Source organism: Peromyscus californicus, unplaced genomic scaffold (assembly GCF_007827085.1).
Source record: "Peromyscus californicus insignis strain IS unplaced genomic scaffold, ASM782708v3 Scaffold_19__1_contigs__length_69161282, whole genome shotgun sequence".
Lineage (NCBI taxonomy): Eukaryota > Metazoa > Chordata > Mammalia > Rodentia > Cricetidae > Peromyscus > Peromyscus californicus.
In genome coordinates, this window is record NW_026294491.1 from 17,347,651 (window position 1) to 17,372,717 (window position 25,067).

Sequence of the window (25,067 nt, forward strand, 5' to 3'; positions counted from 1 at the left end):
TTACATCCATCACTGACGAGTTACAAGACGTTAGGCCAGTTCTTTCCTGTACGCCTTTGTTTTCTCTATTGAAAAAAATGGAGATGAAAATAATCCTCATGCCCCAGAGAAGAGAGATAAAGCAATATCCTCTTGGAATTCCTCTGATATATTAGCAGGTAGCCACACACTCCTGAGATACCATTGTCCTAGCTTGTCTTTGAAGTCCTAGTGAGAGTAATTTTCATTTGTAGCATTCAAAAAATTTTTTAAGGACACAGAACTTGGGGCTCATATGGCTCAGCAGGTATGAGCACTGGCTGCTCTTCCACAGGACGCTGACTTGATTCTCAGCACCTACGTGGTGGCTTACAACTTTCCGTAACTCCAGTTGCAGGGGATCCAAGGCCCTCTTTTGACCTCAGATGTGGTATACAGACATACATGCAGGCAAAACATCCGTACACCTCAAAGTTAACATTGAAACAGAACTTTGAAGTAAAACCTTACAATACATTTACACGGAGGATGAGAAAGACAGACACACCGCAATACAGGATTACTCTGAGAAGCCAACTGTATGAACTGAGATTTCTGATGGAAGTAAAAAGAAAGAATTCTCCCTTACAAAACATTCTAAAAGAAGTCCACTTGTGATTTTTTAAAAAAATTTTCTCTGTTGTGTTTATATGTGTTCATATGGGTGTACATGTGTACACACACACATACATACATACATACATACATATACATATATACACACACACACACACACATATATATATATGTCAGAGGTCAACCTTCAGCTTCATTCCTGAGTAGCCCTCCGGCTTTTGTTCTTTTCAAAGTCTCTCCCTAGTATGGAATGCACCTTCAGCTAGGCTAGCTGGCCCGTGAACCCTAGAGATCTGCCTGTGCCCACCTCACCAGCATTAGGGTTACAGGTGCACTCTACCATGTTCATTTTTTTATGCCGGTGTTGGGGATCTAATTTGGGTTATCACACTTACACAACAGGCACTTTCCCAATGGAGCCATCTCCCAGTTCAACAAGTCTATTGGGTATACAGCAGCAACAGAACGGATGTCATCCTACCCATGAAGTAGGATATGAAGAGTGCAGTCAAGAGAGCTGGACAGCCCAGTCCATATGGGACCTTCATGAGCTCCAGCCATGGGAACTCCAGAAATCAGTTTACTGGCTCATGTTTCTTCAGTTGCGATATGGGGATACTAAAAACACACTCTGATGGGCTATTGTGAATGTTAAATGAGCCTGCACCCACAAGGCAATGCAAAGAAAGCCCCGCCTGGTGCACGGTACCCGGTCAGCAAATGGGCCTGGAAGAGGAGACTAGAATCCAGGAAATGGGATTCTTCATTTCTCCCTTCGAGCCAGGAACTTGGCAGCCTCCCTAGAATCTGATTTCTTCTCACTTCCCACCTACAATCCATTGCCAAGTTCCACTGCATCTTCCCTTAAATATCTTCCCTACGCCACACCCCCTCTCCGTTGGCAGATCCCCACCCTCCCCCAGTTTGGGCTCCCAGCATCTCCTGCCTGGATCACCATCCGAGCTTCCTGACTGCTCCGCTGCTGCTGCTGCTGTCTACAACGCTGACGAGCAATGCATTGCTCCCGAACAGGCATCCTACCACCCTGGAGCAGGAACCTTGCCAATCCCTGTAGGATGGCATGCACAGGTCTTCATACTCTGGTCCCTCCTGACTTTTCCTGCCGTGTACTCAGACTTCCTTTCCCCCAAAGCATTGCAAATGACCATCTGCACTCCATGCAGCCCAATGGTTTCTTCTGCTGTCTCCATTCCGGCCCTGCGGGTCCTGTCATTTCTGTCTTCTTCATCCTGGCCTTGTCCTCCAAGGCTCAGATCCCTTTCCAAACCCATTCTAATCAACTAGGGTGGTGGGGGAGCGGGGAGCTCTGTACAGGCTCTTGGAATTGCTTTTTCTGCCCTGTTGGAGGGTAATGGGAGGCGGGTTTATCTTTCTCCTCATCTCTCTTGGGAGTTATCTTTCCGTTACACTGTTTACGTTTGTTTATATCCAACATCCGATAGGAAAGCTGGTTGTAGAACCTACCTCACACATGATGGTTATTGAATGAATGCATGCATATACGAACGAAACAATGAGGATTTACTCCTGCTTTGTTACTGACCATTCAGATTCAACGGCAGTAATCAGAAACAATATTGCTCACAGAATGGAATTACTCTTAGGATTTCCAGTGTATCCCAGGGCCAAGCACCAGGTCAGCGATGCACAGAGAGATAAAGGAACTCCATAGTGCCTGAGTGTGGGGTTGCCTCAGGCAGTCTTCAAGGTTTTTTTGGTTTGTTTTATTTATTTATTTTTAACCAGAGATCATAAATATAAGCAAACAGATATTCATACATCTAAAGACAATTTACTGCTTAAAATAGATTTGATATTTTCTTGATATTTCTCAGTGCAGAAATGCATTAATGTGCATTTCATGGGGGAGAGGGCTGAACACGCAGAGAGCATGAATCCATGGATAATGGCAGCAAGGGGCATGCGGGGACCACAGAGGCACTGCCAGAAGGCAGCCCGTGTCTCCCTGGGTTTGTGGCAGGTTGCGCTATCTACTGACACACACCTTTGGGCTGGTGACATAGTTTCTGTCTGCAAGCTGCCAAGAACAGAGGCCTAGCATCACCTAGCCGGGGCACTGTGCCCACCTTGGCTTGCTATCCTTTGCTGTAAAGCTAAGCAGCCCACTAGGAAAGGAGTGTGTGGAGGGGCATGGAACTATGACAGGAAGGTCCATGGGGAAGTGTGGGATGAACTATCTGTCTTCAAACCAATATCCAGTAAAGCCTTGCTTGTACCCCCTTCCAACAGAGTCAGGGGCCTGGATAGGTCTCAGCAGGAGAGTGTGAACTGAACATGTGCAGGAACCTGGGGTCCTTCTCCAGTGGTTTTCACTTTCAGCCCCCATGAAAGGCTTTAACCAGTTCTTAGGTGCCTTTCCTTTCTAACCCACTTAAAACTACTTAAGGTATGCCAAGAATAAAACATCTTTGTTAAAATTCAACTGATTAAAAATTCATGAGCATTTTCGGTTTGTGTGTGTGACAGGCAGTCCATGCTCCTAGTTAACGTATCTAAAATAGAATTAAGGCACAGCCCACTGGCCTTCAGGAAACCTGGTGGAGTGGCAGCCTGGTATTCCAGTTCCTAGGCATCCTGATTAGACTATACGAATCATATTAGTATATTTAGTCATATTCCAGGATGTTTGCTGCTGTGTCATACAGTCAAGACAGGGTCATCTCAGGCTTGCTTAAACCTGAACTGTAAAGTCTCCCATATGTAAGTCACAGGCTCTTTTATGTAATGGCAGCTCAGATATTTCCTAAGCTTTTCTACATGGGTTGTCTGAGAGTGTTCGCTATTACTTTTATGTAATTAGAAGATCCTAGGGGATAATTCTGCTTATGAACAACCATCCCACAAATACCCACAAAGCAATATCTAAAAGCAGCTTTATCCCCCCTCTCATTCGCACAGGGTCTGTCTTACGGAACAAAGTAGCCCACTGGCCTTGATTAGGATTCTAGAAAAAGGTTGAGAAGAGGCTCAAAGTCAAACAATTCAGGGAACAAAAGTTACATTTGCCACATCAAATGGATGGAGAGTATGTCTTCAAAGTAACTGAACCTTAGCTCCATACATTAAGAGCCATCCATGAAAAGTATGACCATGGGGACTATCTTCCACAGTACATTGTCCTTTAGGTAATACATCTGAGATGCTGTGACAGTGTCATTCCTCAGCCACTTTCTGCAGCTCCCCTCCGAGAGTCCTGAGAACAATGTATCTGCATCAGCTTGTCTGTCCACAATGGTGATATTGATATTGCGCTATGTGGCCCTCTGGTTGCTAAGAGATTTACATGGGGCGGACTGTCATACTTCTAACAAAGCATTCTGGTCCACAAAGCTTTTGCTCCAGCTCAGTGAGTCCTGAAGCAACTCTACCTCACCCTTCCCTGTGTGGTTACCTAGTCAAACAGGGACCCAGGTCAGTCACTGCTGCTACAAGGTCCTGCCTGCCATCAACCTTCAGGAGGACACTGGGTCTTTACAAAAATGTATGTTCCTGCACCCCTGTGTCTTGGAAGCCCATTTAGCATCAGGGAATGGAGGCAGGAATATTTGGCAAGAGGCCATCCATAGTGACCTTCTCCGAGCCAGAGCTCATATAATAAAACAAGACTAGAACCTTGTAAAATACCATCATTTCCTAACTCTGCTATATAAGGTTTTGAAACAAGCCATGGCAGAATTCCTTACTCCAAGTTTTTACTTTTATGAAAAGAGATCCAAGGAGTTTATTTACAAGAATACCCAAAGGAGAGGTATGCACATGCAACATCTTGCCGCAAAACTGCCGTAACCCTCCAAATGCCATCTCCTTCAGCAAAAGGCAGAGGGCCTACTCTTGCAGAGCCTAACCCTGAAGGAACCTGGGAAGGTACCCAAAATAGCCATCTCTCTCTTGAAGAAAGGTAGATTCCATGGATGGAACTGGCATGTCATTTGCAAAGCAGATACATCAAGGCTGAGAATTCATAAAGAACCTTTTTCCCTTGGGGTATTCACAGATACATCAAAATGTTTTATGACTGGCTTCCATATTCAGATCACAGGGTTTTAGTCAAATTTTTCTTAATTGTCACGCAGGGAAAGTCCTTTGGATCATCCGGTCGGTCCCCAGGAGTCATCTTAAAGGGCAAAGCTATCAAATAGTAAGAACTCTCTAGCTGCAAGGAAACACCACTGGCCTAGACCCTCTCTCTTGTGTTTCCTCTCCAGCCCTGGACATCAGAATTGGGTGCCTAGTGCCGCATAGATGGGACTTTGATCTCAGGCTATCGGTGCTGAAGGCTGCAGGGCTCTCTCCTCCACCCCCCACACCACAGGAATTCCTGCGTTTAGGATCACCCTCACCCAGCAGGTAAGACTCAAACGTCCGCGACTTCAGCTCTGTTTAACCACAAAAAGTTATTTCTAGTAGCTGATTTCCATTGCAGAATCCTAGCTCGAAAATACCTCCTACAGCTAAGAGACCCAAGGACAGCAAGAAGGCAGAGCAGGAACCGGCTTGAGGTCACAAAGCTGCCCAAGACAGGCACACATGTGACACACTTCCAACCCCACAGCGGCTTTTCCACACACCAGACCTCTAAGAAGTGCAAAGGCCGGCCCTCCCGCACACCAGAGTCACCTGCACTCTGTTTAACCTTGACCCAGCTGCAAACAAAGTAACTTTAACTCCTTGGCAACACCCTTGCGTGTTGTACAAACGTGCCAGGAGCCCCTGTAAAGCGAGGCGCACCTTCCGCAGAGCCCCGCAATCACCCTCCCCCGACTCAGGAGAAAGCCTTCCTTGGCCCAAGCCCAGCCTGTGACCATGCTTTTACCAGCAGCCCCCCATCTCCACTCCCAATTTCCACTCCATGCTGCACGTGGAAAAAAAAAAAAAAAAAAAAAAAAAAAAAGCCCTCCATGCTTGTCTCAGATGCCGGGAGGAAATCCAGACACAAAGATGAGAGCCCCGTGGCACACATAGCTACTACCTTCTTCTTGCGATCACGGGACCGTTTGCGGTGTTTCCTTTTTTTCTCAGTCTCTTCCTCAGCATTGATTTCTAAATCCCGGTTTTTCTTTAACTGGGAGGCGGCATGAGCCATAATGCATCGAAAAAGACCCTGTCGAGCACGCCAAGCTTTCTCCGAAAAGGTGATCTCCTTGGGCACCTCTAATTAGGCAGGGAGCAGCATAGCCCTCGCCGGCCGGAAAGGAGCCTGGGCTGAAAGGCAGGGAAGCATCCAAGAGGCAGAGAGGCAGAGAGATGTTGAAAAGATTGCAGCTTTCAAAACCCACCACAGCAGGGTCCGGATTTCACCCTACACCTTGCTGCGCCTGCCCCTCTCCCGGAAAGCGCAGCCATCCTGCTGCAGAGGCTGTAGTGGAGGCAGCTGGGACCAAGGAGCTGTGTTATGGCCGCATCCCCTGCCACCAGCTGGAAGTGTCTAAGTGATTCCTCCGAAGGGGGAACGCTGCAAAGGGTGCTCTTCCGAAGGGGAAGGATCCGGAGTCACCACACAGGCGGCGGCAGCGGCAGCCGAAAGCCAGCACGGATCCTGAAAAAAACCGACTTCAGAATCCTCCACCAAAAGAGAAAGGGCTGCAGTTTATCCATCAGCCTAGGTCTGCACCAAGTGGAAATTAACCCATCGGAGAACGGAGCCGCTTGAGTTCAACTGCTGATGGCGGCAAAATATATACAATAAATTAGCTGCATTTTCCCAGGGAGATGCTGACTCCATTTTCAGGCAAACAATGCGTGCATTGCTGGGCTCAACAGGGCATCCTTTATACCCAGTTAGTCCTGATGCATTTTGTGGAGAGGACTAAAGAAGGGTCTGTTGTCTTTTTAAAACAACACGCTCATGACAACACATTATCCAGGGGAAGGCGTGAGCCCACTGTTGTGAGGGACAGATGCCCGATTGAGGTTCCCCAGGACTCTCCTCGCATGTGCTGTGAGGGGCAGAGGAGAGGGCAGCAGGCCATCAGCAGTGTTGCAGAGTGGCTTTCGTGCTAGGGTTCATTGTAATCACGCTACTATGTGCACCACCTGAGTTCTCCTCGACTGCAGCCTCTGAATATTCATTAGGAGAAGTGAAGCAGCAGCGTGGCTCAAAGATGCCGGCATCTTCTGGGAGCGTGCCCTGGAAGAGAGCTAAGCAGGGAATCACACACACACACACACACACACACACACACACACACCACCACCACCACCACCACCACCACCACCACTACCACCACCAGCACCACCAGCACCACCACCACCGACATTGATAGCTTTAGCAAAGAAGTCCCTGACATGCAAGACTGGGCCCAAAGCCTGTGGGCTCCAGCTAACACATCTCAATTTCACCAAGAAAATCAAATACGGGAATCAAAAGGAGAGGCTCATGTGGCCTGAGCACCATGGGCCTTAACTCGGGAGGTAGACATACTGGGCGCTGCAGAGCTTCACAAGGGATGGATCCCAACGCCCAGGGCATTGTGGGGATTGGGTTGTGGATCTACAGAGCTGTTTCTCATCTGGTGTACATCTAGAGCACTGAGTGGGATTCTTACCAGCAACATCTACAGACTGATTCTGCAATGGCTATCAAAGGTCCCCTCTCTCCCGCTGAAGGTCTTCCAGACTCTGTCAGCAGTGATAAAGAATTGCAAGATGCAAGGCCCCCAGCCTGTCGTTCTTATTATCTGTAGATGGCACATGTCACTGAGACCGAATGAAAAGCACTCTGTTCACACAGTTGATGAGGGCCTACGATGTGTACCCATTCACACAGGCTCGCTTTCCACAGAAGTATCATCGCAAGGAAATGGCGTGTCCTAAGAACTTGGTTGTGGTCTCTGAAAACAAAATAGGTAGCTGTGATGGCTTGCACTTGTAACCCCAGTGCTGGGGAGGCAGAGACAGCCGATCCCAGAGGCTCACTGGCCAGCCTGGCTCAGTGTCCTTGGTCAGCTCCAGCGAGACACACTGCCTCAGAAAAGGGTGCCGGTGGTGCCTAAGGAATGACAGATGAGATTGTCAGGTGGGCGCCACAGGCATGCACACACACACTCACACATGTGTACATGAATGTCCTCATGTGCACCCACATACCCACACACGTGTGTGTGTGTGTGTGTGTGTGTGTGTGTGTCTGTCTGTCTGTCTGTCTATTAGACTGTCTTATCTAACAAGAAGCAGGCAAAGGTCATGGAGGTATAGACGGTTCTAACTCAAATTCAAAAGCAGATGAGTTCTAATGGGGTTGGTAGGGAAAATGAGTGGCTTTATGTTTTCCCACCAGGATTTTTCCTCCGTAAGATGTAAGTGGGACAGAGGAAGGGATGACATGTGACACTTTCGTATGGCGTCTCTCTAAGTCCTACACTTTTGAGGAATATTCGCACAGTTTCAGCCAGCTGAAGAGGGCAGCCAGCTACAGAACTGGCTACTTTCCCACTGGCTTCAGAATCTTTCTCTCCTCCCTTTATAGACACTAATGATACTTCCAAATGTAGCACATTTATAAGAACCCTTGATCAAGGCAAAGGCTGGCAAAGCAATTCACTTCCATTGATCTCCACCAGTAATAATTAGGAAAAACCAAAAACAAGCCACAGGTACTCCTCTCTAGAAGTCGTCGCAGGTCCAAAATGGCCAGAATCTGAGACTGTAGAATGACTTTCACGACATCGTAATGAGAAAAATTCTATCCATTGGCTACATCCTTGTATTAGTAAGTCAGGAATACATTGAAAATAAATTCTAAGGCACGGCCTGCTGAGTTTCTTTCTTAGAAGAAATGTGCGGGTTTCTCCTTAGCCTTTAGACCTGAACTCCAAACAGTGACTCTACCAAGGAAGGCGTCCCTATGGGTCCTACATTTTTATTGTTTTACTGAAGAGTTAGCCTCTTGCTCGACTAAAACTTGACTGAACTATCCTGCTCCTGTGGAGGTTAGAGATGACCGGTCGGGTTGGCCAAGATTACATACTTCTGGAGCGTGCAGTGGGTCCCCAACAGAAACAAAAATGGGATGCAGATGCAGGATGCTACAGAGAAAGATGGAGCATCCTAAAGGCAGCTCTGTGGCCATTCACATCTAGAGCAACCTCTCCAGTCCCGCTCCTAACAGACAGGCTCGTGGCCAGTGTGAAGAATGCCAAAGCTATTAAAAAGTACAACATCCCAACCCTCAAAGGACTTCCCTACAAGGATTCCTAGACCGTCCTTTGAACATAATGGCAAGAATGATTGCTCAAACGTTTATTAACCAATGAGGCTTTTGTTTTCACTAAGTCCAATGGAGGTGTCATGGGTGCAAAACTCGAGGAACTTGGCAGATTTCAGAGAGGAGGCAGGGAGCACCATCCCCTCAGTCCCCTCCACCTCCCTCTGGAAGTCAGAATTGATGTGCTGCCCCCAAAGCAAGCATGCTGCAGCCAAGGGTCCTGCTCTTCCCCTTGCATGTAACATGTCACCACACCTGTTGTCGGGGAGTGGCTCCTACTAACAGGGTAACTCTTGATTTCTTACCAGAGTGAATGGGTTTCCTTCAGAATAATTCCTCTATGTGCAGCCTTAGACCATGAGACAGCGACTAAACAAAAGTGCTAATTGCTTTCTTCATTGGTAAATGGAGCAATCGCTCTTCCTTAAGTAATATTCAATTAGGACTCAAAACAATTGTGAGTAAATATTCTCTTAAAAGAGACCAAGTCAATTCATACCAGGATTTCCAGACTTGAGATATCATGGCCAAGGACTTTTCCCTCTTCCTTCCACTCTGGTCTACCTTCACCATTATCTCAAGGCAAGCTCTGATTATCTTATTAGTTCAGCCAATTGACAATTTGCCTACTCTTAGTTGGCCTTCATTCCACACTCTGCATCGCTGAGCTGAGGTGACAGAGAGATGACGATGTATGTGATTTCTATGGAGATGACATGGCCACTTGGGTAATTGAAGGTAGAATAGCACTGTGTTTTTCCCCTTCATTTTAAAATCATTTCTTTGAGAATTTCATACAACGTATTTTGATCATAACCGCTTCCCCAATTCCTCCCAGATCTACCCATGAATGAGATATTACACGGTGGAGGTATGGAAGCTGGGCAGTGTGTGGAATCTATACACTACTCTATACATTACTCTATCCTATAGAGTAATGGAAAAAGCAACAGACCAAATTTAAAACACAGCACTGCTTGGAAGCTGTGTTGCCCCGGCTTGATGTCAGGTTGTCAGCAGTGAGTGAAGTGTCCACTCCGATAGCATGAAAACTGTTTCCTGATACATCCACTTCCCTCCTCTCAGAACTAGTACAGTCTCACCAGGACAGAGTCAAAACATTTTTCCCCTCACAAGGAAAAATGGATCCATTTTTGTCTCATTAATTTCGGCCTCCCAGATAGAGATACCATCATGGGTTCCTGAGCAATCTCCCAATGATGTAGATAAAGAAGAAAGACAATAAGCATCGAGGAAGCACCCTGGCAAATTTCAAACAGAGTCATGCTCATTCCTCATTTTCAGATGCTTTAAAAGGGCTTGGGATGCGTGTCTGGATATCCCTGAAGGACTCTCCGGCCTCGTTCCTCCTGGGGTGTGACACCTGTGGTCCATGAGCACTGGCCTTGGTACCATCTGTCTTAGCCCCGGCTCTGCCCTCCTTCCCTTGAGAAGACCGTCCATTCAACTAACAGGGCTGACCTCAGCACTGGAGAGAGAGCCAGCTGTCCCAAGCACGCCAGCTGCGTCAGTGACCTCACACTTTGAGCAGATGGGGACAGACACACGGGGAGGGCTTCCCCATAGTCTGCCCATCAAAGCCACACAGGCCAGCATAGAGATGGGAGATCTTATCGCAGGAGGAAGGCACCACAGCCACACCCCTGGTGTCTGCCTGCTTGAAAGAGGACACTGGTAGTGCCAGGCAGAGCCATGAATGCGCAGCGGGTGAGCGGGACGGTGTGCAAAGAAAAGCCGACCTGGCAACCTTTTCTTCTCTGGGTTCCCACAGGAGAAGGAAGTAGACCAGATGACTTCAAAGACACCCTTCTCACTACTCCTGAATGCTCTGTATTTAGGTGACAGAAGTCACTGGGTGAAATAAAGAAAGCTATCTAGGGATGGTCTATTTAAGCAGACGTTATCATCTGTACTCATCAGCGGCTGCACTCATAGGTGGCTGTTGGGCCTGAAATGTGGCTAATGCAGCTAGAGAAGGCAAATTTCGACTGAATTGAAAAGTGCAAATTGACAACCAATTCTCAACTGAGATACTAGAACACAGTCAAGCGTACTTGGAACAATTTTTACCTGTCAACCTACTCTGCTCAAGTTTCATGAACTAAAATACAAATCCATATTTTAAGACTTAAATTTAATAAAGCATAAATCATCAAAATAATTTTCCCCACTGATTTATGCTGCCACCACAATACTTTGAGTTAGTCCAGTTAAATCAAGTATAGTTTCCTCCTTTAAAAATGCATCATTAAGAAATGACATGTATGGGATAATCTATTTCTGCTGGACAGGAGTAGTTTACATAAACCGTTCATTTGTATTTACAAAGAGAGGATCCAATTTGTCAGAAATTGTCCTCCTAAAAGTAGATATTACCCCAAACAAGCATCAAAGGATACCCAGCTGCCATTATTCACTCTGTCTCTCAAGAAAGGAAACGCAATGCTCACTCTATAGAATGGTATTATTCCAGCACTCAGGAAGCAGAGGTAGGAGGGTCCTGAGTATGATGCCAGCCTGGGCTGCATTGCAAGACCCTCTTCTAAAACACAAATAAGTATCAATGTACCTTGAGGAATAGCAAAGGATGCAAAGATGGATACTAAGAAGGTCTTGAGTCAAATGTATGCACTGGTTTTCAGGCACTCGGCTAAAAGTAGCAACCGTGTTCTACTCACACACTGGTCATGTGCTCTCCCAGTCACAGTCTGTGCTGGTCCTGTGCTTGGTTCCTAGGTCATGTACACGAATGAGACTTGGTCCCACAGTGGGAGAGAAAGATGAAATAAATAAACAGGAATTAACGAAGGTAGCACACAGTGGAAGGAGAGGAAGGGTGGGCAGGACAGAGCCACAGGTCAGCCCCCAGGAAAACACTTTCTAGGTCAGGAATGTAGGCTCTCCCCGATTCACAACGCTATGAGTTAACCCTTCATACTCCAGTCAACTTAGCCAAGCGCTCACAGGCTAAACAGGTGACAGGGAGCATCATTTATGTCCTCCATGAAGATGTTACCATTATGAATAAGATAGATAAAGTCCACCCTCAGAACACTCCACTCTTGAGAGCAAGGGGTAGGGGTGGGGGCCATAAACAAGTAAGTGATGGGACAATGTCAGATAGCAAAAAAATGTGCTGAAGAAATACGGACCTGAAAGTGCTCAGGCAGAGAACTGATCATAGACCCGCCTTTTGCCTTCTTTAGATTCCCAACAGAAATAAATCAAGATGGCAAGAGCCAATTTACCAAGGCATTCTACTCCACTCCGGTGGTAATTCACCAGAAAATCATTCCACCGAGAAAATTATTTGATAGTTATTCGATGGCTTCTCAGGTCACGGGTTCAATCCTGATGCAATTACAGAAGATGGACATCAGACAAGCTTTGCCATCTCTTGTCTGCTAACCCACCTGAACAACTGGAGCCCATCATTCCTGTTCACTGACGCTTTAGTGGCAATTTCAAGGACATTGACGGAGCAGGACCATCAAGTCATGCAATAGATTCCCTGTGTCCTTGTGGAAATGTGTCTCCTTTTTAGCCAAATGTGACATAGTCTGGGATTTCTTTGTTTGTTTGTTTTTTCCCTAAGTTCTTGTTCTTTAATGTTTATACAGTAACCTATCCAAGGTGGCCCAAAGGAAAGGTCATGCATATAACGAACACAACATGCCTCCTCCCTTTGTTCCTCGTGACTATGAGAAGTAAGGGAACCCTCTGCACACCTTACTTCCTGCCTTAGCTGTTAAATGGAAGACACAGTGAAGTTTCTTATCCATCATGCACTTGGTGATGATGAAATGGAGTTGGAAGGAAGATTCGAAAATTGACGGTGTGTCCTTTCCCGGTTGTTTTCGGATCAAGAAGCAGGCAAGCTGAGCTGACTTTCAAAGGACTTATTTAGAGAAGTGGCTGACAGCAAAGGTGTGAAGGGACAAATGTGAAGAATCAGAAAGCTGGTGGCCTGCCAGGTGTATTGGCCTGTGCCTTTAAGCCCAACACTGGGGTGGCAGAGGCAGAAGGATATGAGTGTAAGGCCGGCCTGGACAAAACAGGGAAATCTTGTATTGAAACAAAAACAAACCAATGATCATTTCCCAACCCTGTATAGGAGAGAGGGTGACATACTACAAGAAAGGGGTTCTGCTTCTAGACAATAAAACATTTAATCGTTTGATTAACAAGGCCATAGGTATAGTGCTAGGCAAAAGCGAGAGCGAGAGCGAGAGCGAGAGCGAGAGCGAGAGCGAGAGCGAGAGCGAGAGAGAGAGAGAGAGAGAGAGAGAGACTATGCCAGATCATATAAAGACAGTCAGTCAAATGTCACACTAAAACCCAGGCACCAGCTTTTATCAAAATGTGGGACACATGCACTTATGTCTTATAAAAATGCTGAGGTTGGGGATGTAGTTAGGTTGGTAGAGTGCTTGCCTCACATTCATAAGGTCCTGGGTTTGATCCCCAGCACCACACAAACTAAATGTGTTGGCATATACCTGCCATCCCGATACTTGGGGGGTGGAGGTAAGAGGATCAGGAGTTCAAAGCCATCCCCAGCTATATAGCATATTTCAGGTCAGCCTGTAGCACATAAGACTCTCTCTAAACCAACAAACAAATCTTCATGTTTTCTTTATTATAACACTCATGGCCATAGGAAGCACTATCCACAGAATTTACAGCTTTGTCTTTCTGTAATGTGGAAACTCATGTCTTTCCTATCCTACCGGCATGCTTCAGTAGCTGATGTCTAGAAACATGAGTATCATAGAAAGCAAAGATGGCACAGAGAAGCATGGGCTGATGCCGATTCAGACTGGCACTTGGGTCCCTAGCAAACTTGGAGTACCCCTTGACTCCTAGGCATCCTGTGAACTGATAAATCTCAGTAGGCTTTTTATCCCGTGTTACTTCATGAGGCTCATCGTCAACCAGTGCAATGAAGACTCATATGATGGGGCTGGACATGGATGGCTCCATGGTTAAGAATACTGGCTGCTCTTGCAGAGGACCAGAGTTCAGTTCCCAGCATCCATGTGGCAGCTCACAACCTCTTGTACTCCATCCAGATCCAGGGGATCTGATGTTCTCATTTGAACTTTGTGGGCACCTGCCCCCCCACTCTCTCTCTCTCACACACACACATATAAACAATTAAAAAATAATAAAAATAGATATTTAAGATTCATATGACATGCTCTCTGACTTTACAGCTTTTTCCTTGCCTTTCTGTGATATCACGTCAGGACAGAGCCACAAATTCGATTATGTGGTTTGAGAGGAGAAAGTTATGAAGAAAATTACTAGAGAACTTTTCTTGAGGCAGACTCTCATGTAGCCCAAGGCACTTGCTATCTAGCTGGGAATGACTTTGAACTCCTGCTCTTCCTGCCTCCATCTCCCAAGTGCTGGGATTACAGACATGCGCCACCATGCTTGGGTTACGAAAGATGAAATTTAAGACGGAGTTCCCGTTCTTAATTTCTCTGTGAAGAGTTCAAATGAAAGGAGCCGCTCCTTTTTCAACCAGGAGGGGCCTTGCTTGGTTCCAGCAGATTTTTGTAGTATTTAATGTTCGACTTATTTTTTTTTTTTAAAGGAGCGGGTCAGCAAACACATTTTCAAAGGGGCAGGCAGTAAACATCCTGGGCCCTGCTGGCCAGATGGACTTGGAGCCCCTGCTGGACTTTGCTGTCGACGCCAAAGTAGCCAGAGATGGTAAGCCATGGATGTGACTCTGACCCAATAAAATCCCATGAACACAAATTAAAGCTTCATGGGCCACTAATATTACTCTTGTCATCTGTTCTCAGCCATTGATAAATACAAGTCTTTTTCTTCCTGTTCAGATTGTATTAAAAAAGGCAGAAGTTGGCCCAGGGCCCATAGCCCGCTGAGTTCTCAGCCTTCTCGTGGTTACTGACAAACCATTCTCTGAGAAAGGAAGAAGGGACATTAAGGTCTAACCTGATGTATACAGTATTTCTACATGCATAAATGTTTATCTCTGTACATATGCATATGTATGAATATGTTTAAGTATACATATATGTGGCTATACATGGACATGACACACAGAATTTAAGTATGGATTTAAGTATGAGAATTGCCGTGGAGTAATAGAAAAGTATTTGTGTGTTTTCTAAGCTATATACATACAGATAAAACCTCACAACTTCTTTGCTAAATGTACATTTATTAGGCATGTCCTTTGATAAAGCAGAAAAATTCATGTGTGTGTTGAAGATACCCACAATCACCAAATGCTCAGGGCCCCTGTATTACTATGATATTCTGTACATGCCTTATTAGGTGACTTCAATTACTTGGTGGAGTAAGGTAAGCAATATTAAGAAAAGTCTTTCCCATGTGATACTGTATTAAACAAAATAGAAAATTAAAGAAAAACACATTTTAAAAATCATAATTATGCTCCTTTGGAACATTATTTTATTAAGGGAACTAATGCTGGAAACATGCCCACACTTCCCCAACAGGGCAAGCTCCAAGCAAATACCTTGCCAACGAAAGACGAAACTATGGAAAGAGCAAACTTAGGCTTATATTCTAAGTCAAATGGTCTCCAAACCACTCCCAACGCCAGTGGATTGCCCTTTAGGACATGTGGGCAGGTCTGCTTGCCCAGCCCCAGCCAGTGCCCCTTCCACACATGCACTAGATTGTATTCAGAGAAAAGGGGCCAGATGGTTTTGCAGATTAGCTACGAGGAAAGGACAGAGTTTCACCTCAAGGTTGATATTAAACTCTGGTGCAGACTGGCAGAGACACAGAAGTGGGGCCATCTGAGAGCCCTTGGGAGTCTTGGTCCAGTTCCTAATGAGCAGGTGTTGACGTGGAAAAAGCTGCCTGCACCATGGAGTTACAGGCAGGAGCTCCTGAGGGGTGTAGATGTGCTAAACCTGCCCCAGGAACGCTCAGTCCAGCCCGGCGCACCTAACTGTCATGTTCGATGTGCTATTCCAGGGCAAAGAAAATCAAATGCAAATTTAAAATGGGGGGGGGGGCTATTCTGGACGGGTGACCATTTCATCACATGCTCTTCTGCTTTAAACATGATCTGTAAAGGGTTCTAGCTTCACACTCCACCTGATGTGTGGTCCCACATGCATAGGAACCCACATGTAGGCTTTCAGCACACTGGACACTGTTCTATTCATTCACTGCACAGAACATGGTTGGGACAACAGAGCCAATAAGAGTAAACAAGATATGTTAAAATCTGCAGTTTGGTTGGGTTGGGTTGGATGGTACCACTCTCTAATAGGTTTGGCTAAAGTTCTATAGTCTACCAACAAGAGTAGTGGAACTTACCAGGCAGAAGAATCACTTCAGTACAGACTAAAATGTGAAATTCTGTCAGTGTGTATGCCCCTTAGACTAGGTAGATAAGCCCCCAGAATCACATCCAACATTGCATCAACTTGTAAGGATAATTTTTCAGCCAACTCAATTTCTTAGACTTCAGACTCTGTGTCTACTGAGCTACAACATAAAATTAATTGTGTGTATGTGTGTGTGTGTGTGTGTGTGTGTGTGTGTGTGTGTGTGTGTGTGTGTGTAATCCCATATGTATATGAGAGTGCAGTGCTGGAAGAAGCCAGAAGAGGGCACCAGTTACCCTTGAAGCTAATGTTACAGGTGGTTGAGAGGTACCAGACATGGTGCTAGGAACAGAACTCAGGTGCCTTGGAAGATAGTATGTACTCTTATCTGCTGAGCTATCTCTCCAGACCCGCGACAATGGCTTTTTAAAACATAAAAACATTACACTTGTTAGGTAGAAGTTATGTTGATCTTTTCAAATAATTGTGAGTATTAACAGCAAATACGAAAGCCCTCCATGAAGCACTGGGTTCCACTAAACAGACCATGAATCGGTGCCCTACATGAGGTGCTGTGTGAGTTTTAGGTGACTCTGGAGGCTTGATAAGACTCAAGAAATCTCATCTGGAGAATGGCAACTGAAAGTACCAACAATCCTGGAAAACAGGGCTGCGTAAGCTTTTTTTTTTTTTTTTTTTGTTAAAAAAAATCAAAAGCATTCTTGTCTTTAACACATATTAACTCTAAGAATTTCAATGAGTGGGTAAATTCAGAAAAATCTCATGAGGGCTGAGAAGATGGCTCCCTGAGTATAGGGTTTGCTGCACAGGCATGAGGACCTGGGTTTAAATCCTCAGAGCACACACAAAGTCAGATACAGAAGCTCACATCTGTAATCTCAGTGTCTCAAACAAGGTGGAAGGTGAGGGCCAACACCAAAGGTTGGCCTCTGGCCTCTGTGCATGCATATGCTCATGCATATGTTATACCTACACACATAAACCAAATTAAAAAAACATACACTACATAAAATAATACTGCACGAGTCACCATAAAAAGCATCTACAACAATGAACTTCAAAGAACCAAAGAGTAGAATTGTGGTTGCCTAGGACCAGGGGAGGTAGAAATGGTTGCTTACTAGTCAAGTAAGAAATCTGTAGTCAGTTACACTGTGGTATGCATTTAAAATTTTATCCATAGGGTAGATCTCATATTAATTGTTTTTATCACAAGAAAATAAATAAACAAGAGAAAATTGCCATTCAAGAGACATAAGATAAATTCAAATTTCAAATAGAAGGGAATTAAAAATAAAACCGTACCATCACCTTTCAGAAACAGCCACCATTACCAGTGTGTGGATTCTCTCAACCCTTGTTTTGAGGCTTCTTTGCATTAAAACGTAATTAATGTATGTAATTACTTTGCCAAAATATAATCACATGAATAGCTGTACATTATTATTTCATTAACATTTATCTATCTGAAATTATGTTTATTATGTGTACATATATGTGTCTGTCTGGGGTATGCACATGAGTGCAGTGCCTGTGGAGGCCAGAAGGGGGTGCCAGATTCCTTGAAGGTAGATACATAGGCTTTTTTGAGTAGCCTGACACAGCTGTGGGGATTTTAACTCAGATCCTCTGCAAGACCAACAAGTGCTCTTTAACTGCTGTGCCATCTCTCCATCCCCTCTCCTATAACTTTTAAGTGGTTACGTGAATATTTCACACGAATGTGCAGTATTTCTAACCAGCCTCCTATGCATTGTTCAGATTGCCTCCACGTTTTTCCCCAAAAGCACAATGCTACAACCAGTGGCACCTCACCCGATGACTTCACATGCCTGTAAGTAACGGGACATTTCTAGAAGTCAAATCCTGAAAAGCGAAGCCGACTGAGTAGTCAGGCTTGGCCATATATGGAGGAAATCAGTGAGATTTAACTGCATCTCTATCGTCGTGTTCCCAACGCCATACGCTTATTTTTTGCATACATATGTAGTTCTTGCAGTGCTGAGGCTTGAGCCTGGAGTGTTGCTTCTGCCATGAAAGCCCTCTGCTCGAAGTCACATCCCAGCCTGCATCACTACCTGTATTTTCTGGGTCAAAAAAAAAAAAATGGCTCTATTGGAAGACGGAACCAGAATCTAGTTAGATCTACAACCTGTGCTGAGGTTGATTGCTCACTTTCAATGTTGACTACAGTTTATCAACAGCTCTAAAGTCCTGAATGTAGGGGCTGGAGATCTATCTCAGCAATGAAGAGCACTTTTGTTCTTGCAGAAGACCCGGGTTCAGTTCCCAGAACCAACATGGTGGTTCTCAACCATCTATATAATTGCAGTCCTTGAGGACCGAACACCATCTTCTGACCATACTCTATGTGGTGCACACATGTGTACATGCAAGAAAAACAGCTGTACACATATAACAAATCTTTAAAAAAAACTTAAAAGTCCTAAACTCTAAATTATTTTTGTTGTTTTGTTTTAAGCCCAAGGTCAGTATTTTCATGACCACAGCTGCTGATACTGCATTCTGGATTTTTTTTTTAGGTATCATAGAGCACAAACAAACCAAAAACTTCCTTGGAATTTGACTAATAAGGTTGTACGGATATTTGGAACATGTAATGATTTATAAAACAAAAACTTTGACAACTAAACTTTCCTCATAGATTAGGGGGTGATGGCTCCTCTTGAGGAGATGCCAAAGGGTCTCCTACTCAATAAATATTGGGACCCACGTGTGTGGGAGAGAGAGAGACAGAGACAGAGAGACAGAGAGAACTGAATCTCACAAGTTGGCCTCTGACCTCTACATGTCCACTGTGGCAGGTGTAGTGAGCAAATGCATGCATACATACACACACACACACACACACACACACACACACACACACACACACACACACGTGCGCACATACACACTAAACAAACATAATAAAAATTGTTTCATCAAAATTTAAAGTTTCTGCTTTTCAAAAGCTTGACTTACTATCCAAAGTATATATGGAACTCAACTCTACAGAAAGCTAATAAGCTAAGGAAGTGGATAAGAGATTTCACTAAGCATTTCCTATGCAGAATTTACAACCGAGTCATAGAGGCCGAGACTATGGCAGAGGTGGGGCAGTGAGGGGATAAAGGTGAGACGGTGTATTAGCTACTTTCCTCGCTGTGAGGTGATGCCTGACTACCACAACGTAAGGGAGAGAAGATGGATTCAGGTTCCTGGTTTGAACAGACAAAGCCCATCACAAATGGACGGCATGGTACAGGAGCACGTGGTGGCCGCTCAGTCTGTGCTTACAGGAAGGAAGCAGGGTGGGCTGACTGCTGTTGCTCACCCAGGTCTCTCTTTTTTCCCCATTTTAATTCAGTCTGTATTCCCAGACCATGGAACGGTGCAACCTGCATGAAGGGCGGGTCTTCCCTTCTCATTAAACCTCCAGAATCTCCCTTGAAGACACACTCAGAGACGACTCTCTCTCCTGGGTGACTGCAAGCCCAGCCAAGCTGGCGAGCTGGCCGTGAAGAAGAACGTCACAGGCAGTCAGAGGGTTTAAAGTGGCAGACGGGAGCAACCACTTCACTGTTGCACTTTTTTTTTTTTACTTTTAATTTTTAAGATCAACTATACAGCCGGTGAACATGGGACATAATTCAGAATCATATATTTACTTTTGCTAAGAGTGGGGGATGGGGCTGGAGCTCAGTGGGACACTTGCATGACCGCCCAGGCCCTGGATCTAAGCCCCAGAGCCTCAGAAGAAAGAGAGGAAGAAATGAAGATGGGAAGGGAGGAGGAAGGGAAGATTTTAAAAGACATACAGAGGCCAGCAAGACAGCTCAGTCAATCGAGTCCTTAACACGTAAGCACGAGGACCCGAGTTCAGGTCCCCAGCACTTGTGTCAGATGCCAGGCAGCGTAGCAGAGCACACAGCAATTCCAGTCCTGGGGACGGGCAGAAACACGAGCATCCTTGGGGCTCACTGGACCAGTCTAGCTGAACTGGTGATCTCCAGGTTCAGTGAGGGAACCCATGCCCAAAAGTAAGTTTGAGAATGAATAAATGAAGACACTTGACATTAACTTCTGTCCTCTACATGCACGTGCACGTATGTGCACATACACATGAACATGTGCCCAGACGCATGAACATGTTCACACACACAAGCCACACAAACACAAAATTAAGAAACACACATGAACAAAACATGCTGAGGGACTAAATTTGAAATGTTCCCGGTAAGTATTAAAAAACTGTAGTTATGGATATAATTATAATAATTAGCTTCATCCAATTGATTTCTATTACATCAAAATGACACTACTTCATATCCTATAACTCAAGATAACTGTAGTTAATAAAAGATGCAATTGAAAGCGCACAGGCCACAACTGTGCAAGAATATTTCCAAAGCTCCACCAGACAAATGATCAGTGTCAATAAAATACAAATGAGTCCAATAAAGCGAAAACGTCCAGGGTAAGGAACTCAATGGAAACAGTGCAGGGTCTGGGAGCGGGGTGGGTGGGGGGGCAATTGAGGCAGGGTTTGCACACATGCACGGGGGCCTCAGCTGCATCCCAGCACTGCAGAGACAAAAGCTGCTTGGACACCTGCAAACTGCCAATGCATGAAAGTCTGCCCCTCGTTATTAGTGATAAGGGAGAATGTGAGTGATAGGAAGAAATATCACCATACACCAGAAAGATAAGGTTAAATAGTGAGGATAGGAGAACGGAGAGATGGCTCAGGGTTAAGAGCGCTCGGTGCTCTTCTAGAGTACCTGAGTTTGGTTCCTGGCACCTACCTGGGTGGCTCACAACTGCCTGTCACTGTAGCCTCAGGGAATTTGATGCCGTTGGCCTCTGAAGGCACCTGGACTCAAGCACACACATACCCCCACATAGACACATAATTAAAAATAAAATCTTAAAGAATGAAAATGTCAAACTTCTCTGCAAGGTTCTGTAGCCTGGGAGCCAGCGGATAGCAGGTGAAAAATGCTTGTGGAAAACAGTTGTGCCAGCACTGAATATGTATAAAAGTGTGGGGCTGCCTGTCTCTGCGATGTGGGTGTTGGGGATCTGAACTCAGGTCCTCATGCTTGCGGGGCAGGCTCCTTAGCATCTCCCCAGCCTGGGACAATTTATTCGTAGATTTGCAAGGGTAATCCCCGGTTTTAGTTTACAAGACGAAAGGTATTACTGATCTTCCTGAACGGCTTCAAAACCAATACCACAACAAAAGACATCTTTAGTGAGCAGCTACTAGGTGGCAGGGACTAGGCTAGGTAATTCACACCTCTGCCTCACTCACTCATTAATATGGAATATCTGCTAAGCACCGGGATTTACATAAATTATCCCTTGAATGTGTGCCCAAATCCTGTGAGGTAGGCATTAGAAATCCTGCCTTACAGTGCATAAATTGAGACTCAGCCGTGATTAAATGCCTGCAAAGGTCATGTTGCTCAGAAGTGGCACACTAGATCGAGAAAATTACCCTGAAGACTTTGAATAAATGTGGGGTATGCGTATGTCACCTTTGAAAACCATTTCTGTGTGGCTTCGCTTTCATAGGTACACTCGCCCTGCCTCTGTCACCTGGTTATTGCTGGTGAAGGAGAGGACCAGGAGGCGCTCTCCCTCAGACTGCCCCTCATGCTGCATTGCAGAGGGAAACCAATGGCTTTGCTTGCTTGCTCTTGCCCCTACCCCCATGGCCATCTGTTCAGGCAACTTACATCTTAGCACATCCAGCCACACGATGTTTCCCATTTTATTCCTGGGTTCTCTGGAATAAATCTGTGGGAGGCAATAAAATCAGGCACTCCCTGTCCTTGGAAACACCCTCTCCACTTTGGACCTGGGAACCATGCGTTAACAGTTCTGCTTGCCGCCCGCCGGCCGCTGATGGCTTCTGTCACTGTGGCCAATGTGACTTCAAGATAAATGACGGCAAGAGAGGCAGAGAGAAAATAGAAAGGGCCAACTGCTCAACTCCATGGGGAAATAACATGCAATGTGAGGGAGAGACACATATTCCCAGTATGTTTATCACACACACACACGGCACCCACTGGACATATTCTACAACAATCCCTTCCCTGCCAGCACCCGCCTCCCCTCCCCCCCCCCCTCGCGGTCCCCCCTACCCCCCCTTCTGTGTATTCCAAACTAACTCACAACCTCCCAATAAAGACGAGCATCTGAGATGGGCTAATAACACTGGTGCGTTGACTAATTAGTGAGAGTAAGGCATTCAGAAAGCAAACAGGCACGCCACTATGCTATCATTATGCGGCTTCTGCCTGACTGGGCTGTCCTCAGCCGTAATGCGGATACATCCAGAGAGTGCAGTGAGCGGACCCTGCGGGGAGCCACCTGCTGAGGTGGATTGACTCCCACAGAGAAGGTGAATCCTGGTTTCTATTTTTTTTATTTGCTTAAAACACAAGAATCTTCTTGCAGAGTTCTTACACAGCATCCTTCTGCAGCCACTTGAGAGTTTGGTCGGTGAAACTTGCCTCCTGAGCCAACCATTAACTTTTTCCAATTGAGACACACGGAAAGGAATAGCGGCTTTATTCTGATTGTTCTCATCACTCGTCATCAGTGGTTCTATTCTGAAATGAGGATACTGAGGGATTCCTGTCATATTCCACAGTGGACAGTATCAGTGGACCTTGAGTGCTGGTTTTTTCTGTGAAGGCGAAGAGCTTTTCTGGGAAATCAAATGTCAATGTCTTTTATTTGTACAGAAACTGAAGTGGGAAGACTGGGGATTTGGCTCAGCTTTAGATGCTTTCATAGCATGACAAGGCCATATAAACCAGGCATGTGGCACATGCCTGTGATCCCAGCATTAAGGAAGTGTAGGCAGTAGGATCAGTTCAAGGTCATCCATGACTATACATCAATATAGAGACCGGCCTGGGACATGTGGGACCTCTGCTATAACACAAAACAGGACCAAAGCAAACAAATGAAGCAGAACCACAACAGCAAAAATAAAAAACAAATACAAATAAACAGAGTTCAGAAAGCAGCGTAGCTGAGGGCCTGGCAGAGGAAGCCACTGAGGACCCCGCTGAGGACTCCACCTGCACAGGGATTGGCGATTATCTACTTCTTTCCTAGAAGCAGCCTGCCGTCGCATGGACCACAAAAAGCCAGTCTCCGTCTTGAGCCTTTTCTTCCCACTCAGTTCTCTCCAAGCTGAAGCCACCTCATCTACACCCACAGTGTCAATTATCACCCACTTGGGATGAGTCACAGCCCGGACCCCTCTTCTGAGCTCCTGACCTAGAAATTCGACTGCCTGTTTGATGTCTCCTTTTGGATAGATCAAACTCAGTATCCAAAAATATTCATAAGACATACCTCCTACTCGTCTACCACTGTCCCCCAACTCCGGGGAAACATCTCCTGCCACCTCCCTTTCACGATGAGCCCTGTGATGTGACCCCAGCGTCCTTCAGTGTCACCCAGCATACAATCACCTGTCCACACAAGCTCCAGCCACTCTGGTGTGTGCCAGAGCCTCCCTCCTGCCTCCACATGATGTCACTGCAACTTTCGAGAGCTAGCTCAAGGACTGTACTTGGATACCCTGCTTTGGTAACTTGGTAACTCTTGATGCTGTGGATTCTGCCAAATCACATAATGTCTTTGAAAGCACAAGATAGGGTTGCAGTCATCCATGGCTCATACCCCACTCTTCAGCACCTGATTTCCTCCTTGCAGGATTTCAGGTCCCAGGTAGAAGGCGCATCATGTTTGGATTTGTTCTCAAACATATCCCATAGAACTTAGACGACACTTAACAAAATGGTTCTTACTAAACACAAGATGGCGACCTCCACAGAGACAGTGAAACCCAGGTTGGTTTGTTTGTTTGTTTTCCTAAAAGATGAGTCTTCCTTCAGAGCTCTAACCACACAACATCCTTTTGCAATGCTTGAGAGTTTGGTCAGTGAAACTCCTGACCCAAATATCAACTTTTCCAGTTTGAGTCATACAGATAGGAAATAACATCTTTATTGTGATTTTCCCATCACTTATTATCAATGTCTCATCACAGGGCTTCCAGGAAGGGAAGGAGTAGAGGACAAAAGACATTAGTAAGCAAACTACATAGGTATTCTCCATGCACCATCTCCATGCCCTTTGGGTGCACACCGTCATGGCCTTTCTCTGCCTCCTTGTTTGTGGGTGAAGCCATACGACTGAGGGTGGAAAGGTAGGTAGGTGGATATGATATGTGACATCCTAAGGTTTGGCCCTTAAGTCCCCCTCCTTCCCTTCTTTCCTCCTGTTGACCAGCTACCAAAGATCAGTTAGGCACTGGTGGTATCCTAAAGTAGAAGGGCCATGGTCTCCAAATATGTGACCAAGCTCCCCCGCCAAGCCATACCAGCCTGTGAAGCCATTTGGGGTTAGATTTATTTGTTTTTACCATTAGTATATACTCAAAGAATTGGGACAAGAAAGGATAAATCATTTATGGTCCTCTGTGAAGATTTTTATATAGAATATTTTCTTTTTCTCAGTTGGAATAGAGAAACAGAAGTTACGCTGGCTAGTAAATATATTTCCATCTGAAAGCTGTAATGGGCAGGTAGTTGCCATGTTTTCTGGTCAAGAAGCCTAAGCTAATAAATGCTGAACATCTCCAAGTCAGATGAATTATTCTGTTAAGATGTCTAAGCAGCTCCTGGAGATATATATATATAATATATAATATATATATAGTGTGTGTGTGTGTGTGTGTGTGTGTGTGTGTGTGTGTGTGTTTTTAGTTGTTTTATGTATTTTTTTTTTGGTGTGGAGATAATGAG

At 45.4% G+C, this 25,067-nt stretch overlaps 1 protein-coding gene across 23 annotated transcripts in view; it reads right to left on the minus strand.

The window, feature by feature from the left end:
- The window catches only part of Ank3 (ankyrin 3), a 483,262-nt gene that overhangs the window by 310,432 nt on the left and 147,763 nt on the right, over nt 1-25,067 (minus strand). For 4 of the 23 annotated variants that reach the window (XM_052744755.1, XM_052744757.1, XM_052744760.1 and 1 more), the window contains exon 1: nt 5,606-6,551. The exons of 1 other annotated variant lie outside the window; for it this stretch is intronic. In XM_052744755.1, coding sequence (XP_052600715.1) covers nt 5,606-5,719 — 114 coding nt within the window. In that variant the 5' untranslated portion in view covers nt 5,720-6,551. Of the gene's footprint in view, nt 1-5,605; nt 6,552-25,067 lie in introns of those variants that run through there. 18 more of the 23 variants (XM_052744762.1, XM_052744759.1, XM_052744758.1 and 15 more) reach the window with 12 other exon arrangements.